The sequence below is a fragment of the Python bivittatus genome, unplaced genomic scaffold (genome assembly GCF_059951505.1).
Source record: "Python bivittatus isolate LINGU-HERP-01145 unplaced genomic scaffold, Pbiv_v1 ctg000080_np1212, whole genome shotgun sequence".
Taxonomy (NCBI): Eukaryota; Metazoa; Chordata; class Lepidosauria; order Squamata; family Pythonidae; genus Python; species Python bivittatus.
The window spans coordinates 26,378,007-26,394,914 of NW_028277035.1; the positions used below are offsets into that span (position 1 = coordinate 26,378,007).

The following is a 16,908-nucleotide window of genomic DNA, read 5'->3' on the forward strand; positions in this document are numbered from 1 at the left end:
TGCATTACTCAGCTAAACTTAACACGTGCTGCCTTGTTAACTCATATGTTGCCAGGCTGCTACTCCTACACAGATTTTAGATCAGGGAGAAGAGTGAAGTCTGATTATGCACCAGGAGGGGGCTGTTTGCTTAACACACACACACTTGAATTATTTTGGCCTTGATTATTTAAATTGGATCAATAAATTATCTCAGCTTTTTCTCTTACAAGCTGATCCTGTTTTAGAAACAGGGGGAGTGTAAAATGAGGATTAAAAAAAACAACAACCCACAACAAGCCCGTCTATAAAGGCAAAGAGGTGCCATAGGGAATAAAGAATGAATTTTTGACACAAATAAAAATTAGATCCAAACACCCACATACCTAGGAGTAAGTCCCACTGAACTCAACTAGGTTACTACAGAGTAGACATATATGGGATTGCATATGTATGGAAATGAAATGAAACTTGAATTGCAAGAGGCATCTGCTGGAAAGTGGGTGCTTTTGTTTCAAATCCAGCAACTTCCTTCTAATGATTTCATTCTTTGCCACTGACTTTTCCCAAAAGGAGAGAGAAGAAATCTAAACCAAAGTCTTCATTTGAGAAGTGTAGCTCTGAAAGAAAACAGCTTGGTGGACTGGAAATACCAAGTCTTCTGGGATGTCTGTTGGATGGCTACTAAAGGAAAAATTTGGTAGCCTTTGCAACTTTGATTAAAATCTTCTATAGTTGCCATGCTGATGTTCAACTGAGACTGAACTAGAGTTAGAGGTGTTCTCTTAAGTAAAACAAGCTGCATCTAGGACAGTTGGAAGTTTGAAGGAGGAACAGGGCATGAGCCAACGAAGCAGTCTCCACCCTATGAGACCAAGACAACTCATAATGCTGTCACTTTCCATAGATTGGTAATCCTCCCCACCCCTTCATCTCCTTGACTGCTTCTTTTGGCACCTTTTCCAGCTCTATAACATCCTTGGCGAGGCTTCATGCTGTAGACTTGTATTAAGGTATTTAGATGATGGTTGCTTTATTCTTTCTGATCTCAAATATGGACATTGAAACACAGATTTTCATTAAGCATCACAGTCCCAAGATTCCTTTCGTGTTTGGTCAGTGCATGCTCAGCTCTGTCATCATATATAGGAAATGAGGAGATTTTGTGGTAATATGCCTCACTTTACACTTGCTCATGTGGAGCAGTGAAAAAATGCGTATTATAGAAAACCAAAACAAAATACTTTGAAACGACCCTAACTCTACTCAGTGGCATCTAAAATCTGGGTATGGATGCAATAGATTGGAATCACAAGCTAGAAAATGTGGTGTTTTTGTCTGTATGAGTGTCCAGATGGTTAATGAAAATTAGCTTTTGGGTAGCTGTTCTATAGCTACTGCAAGTAATTCTACTTCCTTGCTATTGCTACTTCACTTCTGAGTAAGCATGGATGGGATTAAGACTTTGAGCTGCTTCTCACCATTATATTTGAGCAACTGTGCATAACATGTAACATATTCCAAAGTCTGTCAGAGTCTGACAATGAACAGAGTTCTAGTTTATTGTACAAGATTCTGTCTTTGACTTTGGCCCAGCCCTACTAGAATGCAGTCCTTGGGCTGACAACAATTTCCCATTCTTGGCCTACCTCATTATTGACCAGTCTGTGACTTAAGGTTGTTATGGTACCCCTACCAGCCTGCCTGGCATTAAGATCATGGAATAATGATGTCCACTAGATGCTGGCTGGAGAATTCTGGAGTTGAAATCCACACATCTTAAAGTTGCCAAGGTTGAGAAACACTGACATACAGGGTAGAAGTTGTACAAAATAGGATCTGTGGAATTCCTTCATAAGAGACAGGTGCCTGGCTGTATACATTGTTATTTAAATGGACTTTAAAAATGTATAGTCCTCCCTGTTCTCTTCAAATTACATATGCCATTTAAAAAAAAGTAATATGTTTTCTGTTGGATTTGGCTTGTTTTAATGGTTCCCTTTTAAACTTGCTAAAAGTTCATGTACACTTTGGTTAACTTTTTAAACTGATATTGAACATTGTAAGCTCTCAGACTACAGGCAGCAATATCTGCAGTTTTTTTTTTTTTTAAGTCAAGATGGTGGCTGTGGCAGCACGATGTGCATTGCATAAATGTCCAAGGGGTGGGCCTTTGATTGCGCTCTTCAGAGAGCCATCTTGACATTTTTTGACACCTCCAAGGGTTGCTGCTAACTTACAGGCTTGAAAAACAGTAAATAAAATGTGATGATAGTAGCAGAAAAAACAGTTTTTAAATTAAGACTAAGTTTATCTGCAACGTTTATTGTAACATTGATATTTTGATTGCTTTTTAAATGTTTGGTTTGCTTTTTAAAAAATCATGGAAGGAATCTTGGGAGAGTATATACTCCAAAGGCAGGCTAGAAATCCATTAAAAGAACACAGTTAATTACAAGTAAATGTTTTTAAGCTATTAAGGTCCTGTCAGCCCTTTGAGGTAGTCCAGTCAAGAAGCACAAACCATGAGTACTAACATTACCTTTATTGTAAGGTTACAGTAACAGAATCTTCAAGTCTGAAAGCCCTTCTCCCCCTTACTCACCTTTACTTTCCAGAGAACTAGGGAGGGTCCTTTTTGAGGTGCTTCCCATACCCCCATTCCTTCTGTGGGCTGAGATAGCTTTTGCATGACGGTTGTCTAAACTGTGGCTCTTCCTCCTGTCTCTCAAGGCCATTCCCACATATCATTACAGGTCCTAATAAAATGGTTATTAAGCACATGCTTGCCAATCCCAAGTTAAGAATGGAATGTCCTTATCAACTCCCTTGTGATGTTGAGGTTAGGAGGAAATGTTTCTCAGCTACCGCTCCTATATGATTGAGCAGCCTCCCTAAGAAGCTAGATTAGCCCCAACAATGTTGTCCTTCTGGAAACAAGTTAACAATGGAGCTCTTCCAGAGAGGTTTCTAAATTTATTTTATTGAGGGAACACCATATACATATGTTTACATGGCTTTAATTGTTTTTTTATTTGTTAACTATTTTTTTATTGTTTTGTAGATATTTTATGTTTATATATTTTTAATAATCCTTGTATATTTCTAAGAGTCACTTCCTTGGGGCAGTTGAAAACTAATTAATGAATGAGATAAATTCACAAGCACTATTCTGAATATAACAAGACTGATGTCTTCATTCTAAGGAAAAGCTAATCACATTTATTTGGGAAATCATATAGACCCAAATCTAAATTTGAATATTTTCAACCTCTTTAGCATCTTATGCCATTGTTGCAAAAACTTAACTCAGAGCTTGAAAATGTTTAGTTTCTTGCTCTGAGTGCCTTTCTTCAAGAGAAATCTGTTGTTCTTCCCAATGGGCAGAACAAACTCCTAAACTGGTAAGGCTATTCATTCTCTTCCCTCCCCTACATTGTAGAGTATCACATGAAGTATAGATCTGACGTTGTTGTGGATAGAGAGCATTGGTATCCATACAAGAAATATTATCTGCTTCCATAAGGTCAAAATGTTGTGCCCTGGGATGCTCCTGTTTTTTCTCCTTTATAGAATTAGATTAGAAAGTCTTGGAGATGCAGACCATCACATTTCAGGTATTTAAGAAATATTGTTTTTAGCAGTGAGATTCTATTATGGCCTATAATGGGCTCATCATAGCTCCCTAAGCAAAGTTTTATCTGTTATCTACGAACTATGAACCTCAGGATTTCTTAATTAATGGATTTGAAATGGCTGCCTCCTTAGCCCTTATAAAGAAATGTCCAATATCAACTTACACATTTTTAAAAAAAGTTTCCATCAAGAAAGACTAAATAGTTTAGCCACATGCAACTGCAAGTAGAAGAAAGTCCTCTATTATTTATTGTTAGTCCCTCTAAATTTGCCAGATAAAATAAATCTTGAGTGAAGCTTTGTCTGAAACTTTAGCAACTGTCTGATGAGATTTAGCTTGTATGTTGATGAATCTGTTTGAGTTATGGAGTAGCATGGACCCTGATTATTCAGGAAAATCTGGACTGGAATGGCTCCAAATTAAAATATTTTAGAATCTAATATAACTTGGTACACATTGGATTGTACTAGTATTTCAGGCTGAAGTATAAATGTGATGGGTGGAAGGATGGATGGCCTACTTATCAAGGAGTCATAATTGGTTGCTCTTCTGTTTAGGTATTTGCTCAATAGAAAGCTTATATTTATCTCTGCATAATATGTGAAACAGGATTTGGCAGTGACAAAACCCCTAGCATGCCAATTTGGCATCTCAGAATTTTTTTAAAAAAGGTGGAGACTAAGTAGGAAATCACTACTACAGAACGAAGGAACACCTCTTACTTTGTATGAACTTGTCACACCAGTGCCAGAAAAAAATGTTTTTATTATCAATATATGAGGACAAACCTTTAATTAAAAGTGTTAGATGGACACTCTTCCATTGTGTTTACAGTAATGTTTATTTTGTTCCAGAGACTCTTCAGATGTGTTCCAAGACTTTGAACAACATGTTCCCATGATAAATAATGAATATATATATATATATATATATATATATATATATATATATATAAAATGCCAAATCTTATTTGGAAATTTCCAAATTCACTACAATAGCTAGTAATTGTGGGAAAGTCAGCAGCCCAGTTTTCTTGAAGTGAATCACAGCTCTAAGTTTTGAACATGTTCGGAGATGTGCAAGGAACTCCAATGTAACTGCATTCAGTGCCAGGAACACTTTGCTTTTGTTAGAAAAGCTAGAACACTGAATTATCTTGCAATACTGGTGCGCTGTGAGAATATAAGATTTTACAACCATTTAGAGTTGGAGATCACAGGACAACAAAACTGACTGCAGCACCTGGTAAAAATTATGATTCAGTGTGCTTTGTGTTCAAAAGGTGTATCTTTAGATAAAATGTGAGGGTCTCTGTCTCTCCCTCCGTCCCTCTTTCTTTTCTAGAATGCCCTTCCAACAGACATGCTGCATTGACTCTGTATTTAAAAATTTGGCCCTATATAGATGACATCTGGAGGGCACAGGCAGTAGAAAGCTACTTTTGAAATTAATTGCATAGGTTATGTTGTTGTTATGTCATTTCATTGTGGAGTGTTTTTCACATCCATGATCTGAGTAATCCAGATTTTCTAGGGTACTCATAATTTGTAACTTAGAAACTTTTTCATAGCTCCAACTCATAGTTCTGCTAAGGTAGGAGTAAATAAGTGGAAGGCTACATGCTTGTCCAAAGTCAATTTTGGTTGCAGTACTGAAATTGAGTGGTTTTCCATCAAAAACAATGAGTGTTTTCAACTGTTTGAGGTAGGAAAAATAATAAAATACAGTAACAGTTTCATCCTCAAAATACGCTTAAAATATTTAATGAACACACAGAGAAAGTGCAGTCTCCAACCTGTGAAAGCTTTCCTGCTCCTGGGCAAAAGCAAATTCTTGCTTCATGGGCAGGGGGTTTAGAAAACATTATTTTTGTTTGGAGGAGTACCCTCCTCTAAACTCAGATAACATTAAGTCAAACAATTGGGGGGATAGACCTGAATTATAAAAAGAATAAGACAGGAAGTTTTTTTTAATATCATGTGTTTTCCAAAGACAATTCAAAAGCTACACTACATAAGGTTTTTACATAGAGATGCTGGAGAAACACAAAATGTTCTGTGTAAATTTTTATGTACCCAGCAGCTTAGTTGTTGGCATATATTTTAGCTATATTTTTTTAAAAAAATATTCCTAACTCCTTCCAGTAAAGAGAAAATTACTTTGCTATTTTTTTGCATTAAGTTTAATGTCCAATAGCACTTAGTGTATAATCTGAGTAGTAGGGGATTCTTCACATATAAGATCTACATATAAGATAATTTAAAGAATCGGCTCCATGCAGAGATGAATTTGTGGGTGTGGTGATTAGAAATGGGGATAATGCTAATGGACTATATCCTGATTTTTATAGGATATAGAATTCCATTTGTGGAAAAATGTATGCTAATAAATTCTATAGCGCGTGGGCTGCCTAGATACATTTAGGTGGCAGTACTGGCATGTTCCTGAAGTTGTGGAAGTCACAGAAATACAGATTTTTCAGAGATTTCTTTTCTTCGTGCAAATCTTTTTTTTTTTTTTTTTTTTGCACACAGTCTTTAGATGTGGCACAGGGAAGAAGTATTTGGGTTTATTGTCAAATAACATGACTACCATGCAAGAAGCAATAGGAGACAGAAAGAAGAAAGCATATGTATAGCATTTCTCCTGGGAAATTATATAAAGTTGTATTGTAAATTGGCAAAATCTCATATTTCAGGAAATTTGAGCATTTGTTTTGGTCAGATCTCCAATAACAAGTTATGGAGGGTACTAGTTAAAATATATTAAAAATTATAGATCTAAAGGTAGTTGCATGTCCTGCTACCAATAAATAAATGTTCCATACGTGTCCTCTATTTTTGTTCTTATTGAAAGTTGGCAGGAAACAAAGGATATTACTTACTTGTGTCTTCTGAATTTCCAATTAACGTTAGGGAGAAAAGGACTGAATCACACTGATTCTTATAAGCAATTTCCAAAATGTTGGAAGCTTATAATTTAGGTGTCATCCTCGACTGAAAATTGAGCCAGAAATAATGTAACATTGTAAGATGAATCTTTACCTGCTTATTATTTCCACCACCACACCTGGGATATTTCCAAGAAGGTAACTGGAAAACCTGTGTGAGGAATATCATTCTCTTCAAGATTATGGCTTGATATGGAAACATGGGATTCTTATTCATCCATGTGTAGGTGTCACATTAAAAAGGCAGGAAACTAGAGCATTTGCCAGTGAGTGAAAGAAATTATGTAAAAATGTCTCAGAATAGACACACACATTTGAGGGTGGATTGTTACATTTATGGAACTGTTGTTTTTTGAGTGTAAATAATTAGAAAGGGCAGAATGCCTGTTTTATGCATGTGGAAATCCACAAAATAACCTTTTCCAGACAGAGGGAAAACTCTATTATCCTGAAGATTGGTGGAATAGACCCACAGAACTGTGTCCATCTGAGCAATGGCTGTATTACTAGGCAAAAGGTGGAAGCTGTCTTAGCTGGCAAGTACGGAGGGTTCGGCATCCCAAAGCTAGACGATTGTTCTCAGAATGTTGCTCCATCACCAGTACTTGGCTTCCAGGCCATCCACCTTTTGTACATGCAATGGAAGAATGTGCCATCTTGTGCTTTGCTTCAGAGAGAAAAATGGTCTTAGGTCAGCCCTAATCTGGATGAATTCAACTCAAAGAGCTGCTGCCTTCAAGTATGGTTCTGGTTTTACTACTGCTTGCCATTATCAGAACAGCGAAGTAGAGGATGGATTAAGATGGATGTTGGGAAGCAGGCATTCAAAGATTCTCCCTGATGGAAGAGACTGCTTCGTGGAGCTCCACCCACTCTGTGCTTCTCACTGTTGGGAAAGAGGCAAGCTGAGTCAAGCCAGCTGAGAGAACCAATTCTTGGTAGCACTCCCATCTTTAAAAGCTGGCTGCCAGGAAGAGTTGCTTTCATGTCCTCTTTCTTCCTGATGGCTGCCACTTTGAAATTCATGGAAGAAATCTGAGGCAGAACTATAAATTAAATTAAGACTACTCCCCCTACACACAGCTATAATCCAATCCATATTCGTTTAGGCTTCAATCCTGTTGCATCTAAAGGGGCTTAATTACTCCTTGGGTAAAGCCAAACAAGATTATTTGTTGCAAGAAATGCAAGAAATTGTTTAGTGTTGATTCCTTCTTAACGTATAGCTATCTGCTATTTTAATTCATTTGAGAGGAAGTACACAACTTAGCCACTAAATAAAAGCTAAAAGTGTGGTGGCTATAAAATGTGTGCCCACCTGCATGTGTATTTCCTTTTCCATTAGCTATAAATCCCTTTTAAATGTTATTCTTTAAAATACAATACAAAGTTATAGCTTATATATCAGCTCAGTCCCCATTCCCTTGAGTAAATTCTTCCTTCTGCTTCCTTGTAGCAATTATTTCTTTGTGTGAGGCTCTATCAATGTTTAATCTTGAGGTGTCCTCTTAATCCGTAATGTGAGAGGGCCCATGGAGCTTTTGAATTATATATTGCCTAGCTCTTTCTTATTTATTTATCTTTCTCTCTGTGTTTGTTTGCTTGCTTGTTTATTTATTTAGGTGCCTTAGAAGCTACCCTTGCTGAACGAATTCCTGGGAAACTCTGTCAAAAACCAACATCTATGGATGAGTTCCAGAAGAAACCCAACCAGAAGCATGATACAAGATCCCGAAAAGTAAGATTCAAAATCTCCTCAGCCTACAGTGGTCGAGTCTTAAAACAGGTATATGAAGATGGGCAAGAGCTTGAAATTTCAGAGGGAGACTACTCTCAAAATTGCCGGCCCTGGAGTTTTGAACCCCAAAACAATTTATTGGGGCTTAGAGAAAACCTAGAACCCAGCTTTTGTCCATCAGCTAAACTGAATGCACAGAGGATCAGTGTATTCAGAGAAGGGAACAAATATACCCTAACAAGTAGCTCTTCCCTCCTGAATGACTACAAGGTAGAGGGTAGTCATATGGTAAGTAATGTTTTAGTAAGCAATGTTTGGTCAAATCTAGTAAAACATTACTTTAGTACAGCATTAGTAAGTAATGTTTAGCCATGTTTAGTAAGACATTATTTTAATGAAACATTAATCATTTGTTTCAAATATATATTCTAGCTAATGTTACAGAAATATTTCAGTCCAGCATAAATTTGGAAGCCCAAGCAGAAAATAGACATAAGTGGTAGAATATGTTATGGGGAAGTTCCATATCCCAGTTAGGGAATTTATGTTTTACATGCCAAAGAACTCATACTTAGTTTTTTTATTGCTAGCTTAAAGGATGAAAGTACAAGCAGTGTAAATTGAAGACTTTTGCTTGGGTTCTGGAGAGCTGTTGACTATCAAAGTAGAGCATGTATGGTCTTAACTCAAACTTGTGAGATCCGTTCTACTAGCCTGCTCTACTTTTTTTATAAACATAAAGACCTATCAGAGGTTTGTGGAAATATACAGATATAAAAATGATCAGTTTTGGAATGTTATAGCTGTATAGTGTTCAAAGTCCTATGTTATATAAATCAACTTCTGGTTTCTCTTCACCCCACCCTTTTTTATTTCAGTAGAGTAATTTAGATGAAACAGGTGGACTGGCAAGGATTTTGTTGCTTCTATAGCTAAATGATTAGCTGTCAGAAATCTTTGTCACTCTATTGCAATCCTCCAGAGAACTACCAGTAAATCCAGATCTATTTTCTCTGCATCTCTTACAAATGGATAAATAGCCTAACTTGCTGTAAAGCAGCTTCTCATATTCCTATTGCTGAAAGAATAATTCTTTTATTCATTAAGCATTTTATTCAATCATATTTCTTATTAGGAAAACTGACATCCATATAGGACATAGATAGGAATGGAGAACTCTTTTTCATCTTAAAGTCCACATTTCCTCATTGTGAACTTGTTGGGGCTGCAGTAACCAGTGAGGGTTAGGAATAGTCTAGATGCCAGAGTCCAAAGTAGGTGTGTGTGAATCCACAGCGTGAAGAGCCAGTGCTGGCCCTATATGGGGTCACCCTCCTTTCTCTCTGCCTCTCTCTCACACCCACCCACCCACCCTTCCTTCCACAATATGCACCAATCAATTAAATAGTATAACAATGAGAAGACCTGCCATTATTCAGCTGGTTTGGAAATGTAATCAGTGCATGATCCAGATATCTTTCTTTGTGCATTGAGAAAGAATAGCATTTGGGAATGCTATATAAAGGCTTTCCTACACCTTGGCACAGGAACATCTGACTAAGCTAGTTTCCCTCTACTTCTACTCCCATTGAAGGTGGTCAGGGTTTTTATTCAACTTTAAGAAAAGTCTGGTAGGCTAGACCAAACTTGGTTTCCTTCCACTGAGATAGACAAGTTGAAGCTCTTTTGCACAAGCTGATTTAGTTTTTGTTTCATAAAGACATATCTGTTAGGCACTAAACAGAAAACGACTGGCATTCAGGGAATATATAAGATTTGCAGATCAATGGGAGCACTTTCTTTTAGTGGGCATTGAGAGAAAGCAAACTTCTCAGTATTAAGTATGGATTGGAGCTCATTAAAAAAGCCACTGGTCTTTTTAAAAAATTAAACATCTATGTACACCATTCCATTTCAGCATCCCCCCATTTTAGATTTTGGGAAGATTATCATCTATACCAGTAATCTAAAAATAATCCGGACACCACTGACCAAGAAAGAGCTAATCCAGAGAATCATGCAAAATGAAGGTGTTGATGACTGCTCCTTTGTGCACTCTGAAGGAAGAGGAGAAAGTAGCAGCAACCAAAGCAATGGAAACATAAACAATGCTGAAACTGAGTTGGACCACAACAAACATGTTTGGGTAAGGCAAATGATTTCTTTTTATTTGGTTAAGGATTCTCCTAGATATGGCCAGAATCTCAGGTGTAATTCCATCAGCATTGCCTGTTAGAAGGTTTGGTGCCTGGACAGTTGGAAGCAAAAGGGAACATAGGAAAAAAAGTGGCTTCTACATATTCATACATTAAAAGAAAAATTATATAATTAAAGAGGACCTAGGAGTTTTCAGGGCATATGGAATGTTGATGACAGTTTCGCTAGCAGAGATAAGAAATTCTAGGTCAAAGGAACTCACCCCATTATCACGCCATAATTATTTCTAGGTTCATTCCACCAGAATTAATAAACATGCAAATAACACCTCACAATATATAAACTTGTTTGTCATGTTTATCATTGATGTCACCTGCTTTGTAACTACAAACAAAAGCATTTTGAAACCTCTGAAGTTAGCTAATGCTGAGCCAGAGAATCTGGAGCTATAACCTTTCCAAGCACAGTGTTGCTGAAGTTCTTGGACAATAGGTCACTTTTACTCATCCAGATGGTAAGACATGGCCTTGTCAAACCATTCAGTTTTCTCCCTGTTTGGTAGAACAAGGTGTCAGTAGATCTGTGTCTAAAGCCATACACAAAGACAAAAAAACCCCAAAACCTTGTCTGTTTAACATGCACAAACACACACAAATACCAGTACTGTTTGGGACAAGTATATAAGAGGTCCCATTCATTGGGAAGCATATATTATGCTCCCTCCTGCTTGTCTCTTTTTCAGTCTTTCTTCTCCAAGTGTCAGGAAGAGAGGAATAGTTCTCTTGCAGGAAATGGTTTCTTGTTTCCTCTGACTCTGTGCATTCATTGGAGTGAGATCAGGTTATCCATACCAGGGGTTGACAACAAGGCACTTCTGATTCCTCCAGACAGGGCATAAGGAACCCCCACATGGATAATTAATTACAAATTAAATATGGCGCAAATGTTGTAAAGTCATGCAATCTTACATTACAAGAATATGGCATATTTCTCCTGTGAGATCTTGAAAATTAGACTGTTGGACTCTCACAAGATACAACAATTTGTCAGTATTTTAACTATTTAATTTTTGAAAAGATAGTGCCATCCCCTTTGTTCTGGACTGCATGATGATGTTACCAACTTCTTTTGAATATTACTGAGACTTAGGCAAAGAATGAAAAGGCTGACAAAACCTATATTTTTTCTAGGTATGAGTGAACTATCATCAATATGCACATAAGCAAACAAAAATAAGCATTAGAAAACATTCTGGATAAGTCATTTTCCCCCCACCCTGGCTTGTAATAAACAAGCCCTTCTATCATTATTAGAGTGATAGGCCTTAAACCCAAAGTTTCTGCCCATGTGCAGGAGGGCTACAAGATCAGGGCTGAAAAATCCAGACAGGCTCCTGCTTTTGGCAAAGAGATACAGAAAACTAATTCTTGGCTACTATCTAATGATTATCTGACTTTTGCAGTCTAGATATGATAGCCCTAATTTTCAGCCATAGATAAACATACAATTATCTTCTTTTTCCTTGTCTTTTAACACAGCATGAAGTGTACTCCACTTTAGTTTCCTTCCTAAGGTTATACATACATGTCCTCTGCCAAAGTGGCACTCTGAACAATTGCTTAGTATGCCTACTGGTAAAATGATTGCTATCAGACACAGACACCTAACATCTGTAAACCACCCAAGTCCATGAGGATTGAGATAGAAGATAAGTGGCATCAATAAATAAACATATCATAGCTGGATCTTAGAGGCCATCTAGTTAACTCCAACAGATCCTCTGTTCATCTCTGACAGATGAACATCTAGCCTCTGTTTCAAGACTTCTCAGGGAAGGACAACTCACAAGACCACATGTTAATCTGTTCCACATACATCCAGGAAGTTCTGATTGACTACAGTGTGAACCTCCTTCCTTGTCCTTTTAATCCATTGGTTCTAGACCTGCCCTTTAGGGCAATGGAGAATAAATCCACTCCATCTTCTGTGTGAGAACCCTTCTGTCATCCTTCAAGGTAGAAATAGGCAGGGATTCCAGGATTGTGCTTTATTCATCAGCTGTTCTAGTTCTTAAACGTTGAAGAACTGAAGCAACTTGCAGCAATGAAAGGCTGTAAGATGTCTCCCTTCCCCACCTCAAGCAGCAAAATTCAATCTACATTTGAATAGTATTTAACATTCTGGAATGGAAACCAAGCAAATACTGTAACTGTACATTTACTTATTTTGCCAAGGGGAAAATGGAGTGAGGAAAAATAGGCAAAAATATTGATTAAATCAACAGAAAAGTAGGCTATTCAAGCCATACCCTGGAGAACTTTTCTTGTCATGTGTTTTTCTTTGGATTGTGTGAACTGGTACGAAGGAAGAGTGTTTGATTGAGCCTTTGTGTTTCAGGAAGACGATGAGGAGAACAGCTGCTCACAGTGTAAAGGATCAGGCTCAAACCCCTGTGCTGTGTGTCACGGAAGCAAGTTTTCAATGTTGGCTAATCGGTTTAAAGAATCATACAGAGCTCTGCGATGCCCTGCTTGTAATGAAAACGGGCGGCAACCCTGCCAGATTTGTGTTGAGTGACTCTATCTGTTCTCTAGTTTCTCTTGACTTTCTTTTGAATAGAAAAGAGTCCATCAAATAGTCTATGCCCATCTACCTTTGTTTTATGCTAGGAAGCTATCTTTCCATGCCTGATTGTAAGAGTCTATCAATTGCCAGCCTTTCTACTGAATTAAAAGAGCTGCCACATGTTTTAAGACAGGTTTTGCTGATTCCAGTGATTGAGAGTCAAACTTCACTCTTACAGTAAGATAAATGTTATGTAAAAAGGCTTAACTTTGGCTAGCTCATGTTCTAGGTTCCTATTGTTTAAATTTTTAAAAGAACAGATCCAGCTCAGGATTCAGCATAACAGAAGAAACAAAATGGAACTCTTGTCCTGGCATAACCAGGAGTACCAATACTCAAGGAGAAAACAAGTGAGAGAGATAATGGGACTGTTGTAATGACCTTTGGATGAAAGAGTCTTTTTGGAGTCAGGCAACCTAAACAAATCGAATAAAACAAACAAACAAATAAATATATTTGTAAAAAGCCACGTGCTTACCTTTCAGGGAATTAGGCATCTGGAAACTCTTGAGGTTATTCAAACTATTTGTAAGCTAAAGTTTCCAGGATTCCTTTAGTATTTATAATTTCTTGCTTCTTTTTGGCAGAACAAAACTTATTGTTTTGGGGCTTGTTAAAATGGAGATGCATCAATTCTTAAAATGTTCTGAAAAAAATCTAGATTATCGCCATAAGGTAACAAAGAGATATAAAAAATTCTAATTCTTGGCTGCCTTCCAGTGATAGTACAAAGCTTTGCATTGCAGATGTAGAAGCCCTATTTAAATCTATGTTTAGGTATGGCTTCTGCCAGAAGATTCTTAGCACATAAAATAAGTTGTCAGATTCTATTTGACTACACTTTTAGCTGACTAAATATCCTGTAATGTTTAACATTCATTTGCATTTTCAGTTTGCAACCCATTTTGCAATTAGTTGTACATTCATTTCTCCACTGGTTCATCCTTTTCTTTCAGAACAGGATTATTTCAAATGGAATTTTTTTCATGTATTTTATATAGAGAACCATTTTTCTTCCGTTGTTTGATTTAGATAGCACTTCTTATTTCTAGACATTACTAGCAGAAGAGGGCGGGGAAGAAAACTACAATCATAGACCATTTGGGGGGGGGGAAACCATACTTTTCTTTATGCCTTTCTTCAGAGGGAAACTACTGTACAACTGAGGTTAATGGGGAAGCTTTGCCTCGCTCAGAATCTGCTGTTAACAAATGGTACTTGTGTTCTTTAAAAAGAATTCCCACTTGTAATTTCTAAGACATGAGTTCTGATTAGTTTGGATGAAGAAGCAGTGTTAAATATTTAACATGCTACTGTTGGGAACACCAGAAATATTGCTAATAAGCAGGACTGTGCAGTGATTTGGATCTGAAAGGGAAAAGGTGATTCAGAGCCCAGGTGCACATGAAGCACCTGTAGGCATCTCCTTCAATCCCACCGCTGCAACATAGATTCCTCAGAAAGTTGCAGACAAGGGGTATGAGTGCCCACATGCTCTCCAAATGATCCTTTCCCCTTCAAGTCCAAATTGCTGCACAGTCCTACAGATAAGTAAGCAAATGTGTTTTCTTTGGATGCTGTAGGATTCACTTTATTTTCTATGTTGGCTTTGCTCGTATATGAGATCTAAGGACTTGATGAACTAAAAGATTTCTTACACATTTTATCTCCTGAAGTTGCAAAGGTAAGTAATTTAGAACTGAGATGTGTATGTTATATGATTTTTTTAAAAAATAGCTGAATTATTAGCATTAATACCATTGTGCAACTAAGACCAGCTTGGATGTGCCAGTATGTGTCTCATTCAGATAAATACAACTGACTTGTAAATGTATAACCACAATAAGCCATTTTTGGTTCTAAAAAAATGTAACATAGAAACTGCTTTGAATTTTAATGAATGCAGAGAATGAATGTAAAAGGAAGGATTTTAATTGAAAAATCCTTGAATTTTACCCCCTAGTTGTATTTTGCTTCTGAATTGTTTAAAGTATATCAGCTTCCCCTTACTGCTAAGGATATAAAAACAATCCTCCATGAATTTCTGTGGGAATCCATGGAAAAATCTTCTAAAAGGACTACATTGTAAAAAATGGTAGAAGCACTTGTGTGGAATCTGCTAACATCTCCCTTTCTCCAGTCAAAAACTGGATATATTTATTTATGAACCTTTATTTATGAAAGTTGCCTATGTAAAAGGGGTAATTTGGGGGTGGGGAGGGTAAAGTTTCCCTTTGGAAAATTTGCAAAGAAAAACTATACTGTATTGAAAATTCATGTTAAAAAGAATGACAAATTATCGAGATATTGTTAAAGACTGAATTGTTGTTGTTGTTTAGTCGTTAAGTCGTGTCCGACTCTTCGTGACCCCATGAACCATATTGCGCCAGGCCTTCCTGTCCTTCACTGCCTCCCTGAGTTTGCTCAATTTCATGCTCATTGCTTCAGTGATGCTATCTAACCATCTCATCCTCTGCCGTCCTCTTCTCCTTTTGCCTTCAATCTTTCCCAGCAAAAGACTGAATAGATTAGGGCAAAAGAAAACCAAATTTTGGGACTATGCTTTGTCTTTCTCCTGTACTTGGGGACCTGCAGGGGATATGGCCAGCGATATAAGAAAGTCACTGAAGGATGTGGGTTTGATATTTTTGGCTCATTTCTTTCATTTTGCCTGATTGCAGAAATATAAATCTTTCATCTTGCCTTTTAAACCTCTAATCTCACCAAAAACATATAAGCCCCACTTATATTTAAAATAGGGGTTACATGCAATTTAATTTATCTATGAACCATTATGTTATACTGAACTTTTTCCCATGGGCTATTACCCCTCACCCAAAAGAGACCTGGTCACCCGAAACAGGGCTGCTGATCGGCTATCTGCAGATGCAATAAGAGCAGGAAAGTGAACTCACTTCTATGCTTTTATTTTCACAAGTAAGTCCTAATAAAGACCCTTACCTGTGTCTGGTTGGCCTCGTTCTCTTTCTTCAGCAGCATTCTAGGCATCTCTTGCATTACCACTTCCTAAAACTCCTTGGTAAACCAGGAGACCCTATGGGATCCACGACTGCAGAGTGTCTACACAGGCATGATCTATCTGATCTAGAGCCCTTGTTGTATTCTCATCCCAAGCCATGACCAAAGCCTTGGCTAAACCATGCATCAGAACTTTGGGAAAAATCTCAAGTTTCTTCTGAAACCTCACTGGATCCATCAGTTGATTGGGATGGGCTGATCAAATGGGATCATGGGACCTACCTCACTGCAGTATGTGTGTGGGGGGGGGGCACAGAGAACTCTGGGGTCAAGACAGCACGTCCATGGCAAGGGACTGATATTAACATCCCCCAACCCAAGATCACGACACCACTGTTCTGAGACAAAAAACAGATCTAATATATGATCTCCACTGTGAACTGGATCCTTTATAAGTTGGATCAGGTCTATGTTGTCATGGTGGCCATAAACTCCCAAGTAGCCTCTGACTCTGGGCCCAGTGAAGGCAGATTTTGCTTTCAAAGGCACAGATTTATTACTGTTACATCTACTTTGAGCCTCAGGAGAAAGTATGTATATACCAATCATATTCTAATCATTCAAATCTGAAGCATATAGTTTTAATCAATAATGGTATACAGATAGTCCCCTACTTGTGACCTTTCCTGTTGCGAATTTTCACTGATACAAACAAGATGGACCTGGAGGTCAGAACCGGAAGTTGGAACTGGAACTCAGGAGAAGGTGGGAAAAGGTTAGTTTGCTGCAAACCAGCCCTTTCCCACCTTCTCCCACCTTCCATTTGCATTTGAGGTTTGCACT

General features: G+C 37.6%; 1 protein-coding gene across 1 annotated transcript; it reads left to right on the forward strand.

Annotated features, from left to right (window-relative positions):
- Nucleotides 1-8,250: 8,250 nt before the first annotated feature.
- On the forward strand, nt 8,251-13,038 carry GRXCR2 (glutaredoxin and cysteine rich domain containing 2). Its single transcript, XM_015887766.1, has 3 exons — nt 8,251-8,592; nt 10,223-10,450; nt 12,859-13,038. The coding sequence occupies exons 1-3, from the start codon at nt 8,251-8,253 to the stop codon at nt 13,036-13,038; spliced, it is 750 nt and encodes a 249-aa protein (XP_015743252.1).
- Nucleotides 13,039-16,908: the final 3,870 nt, after the last annotated feature.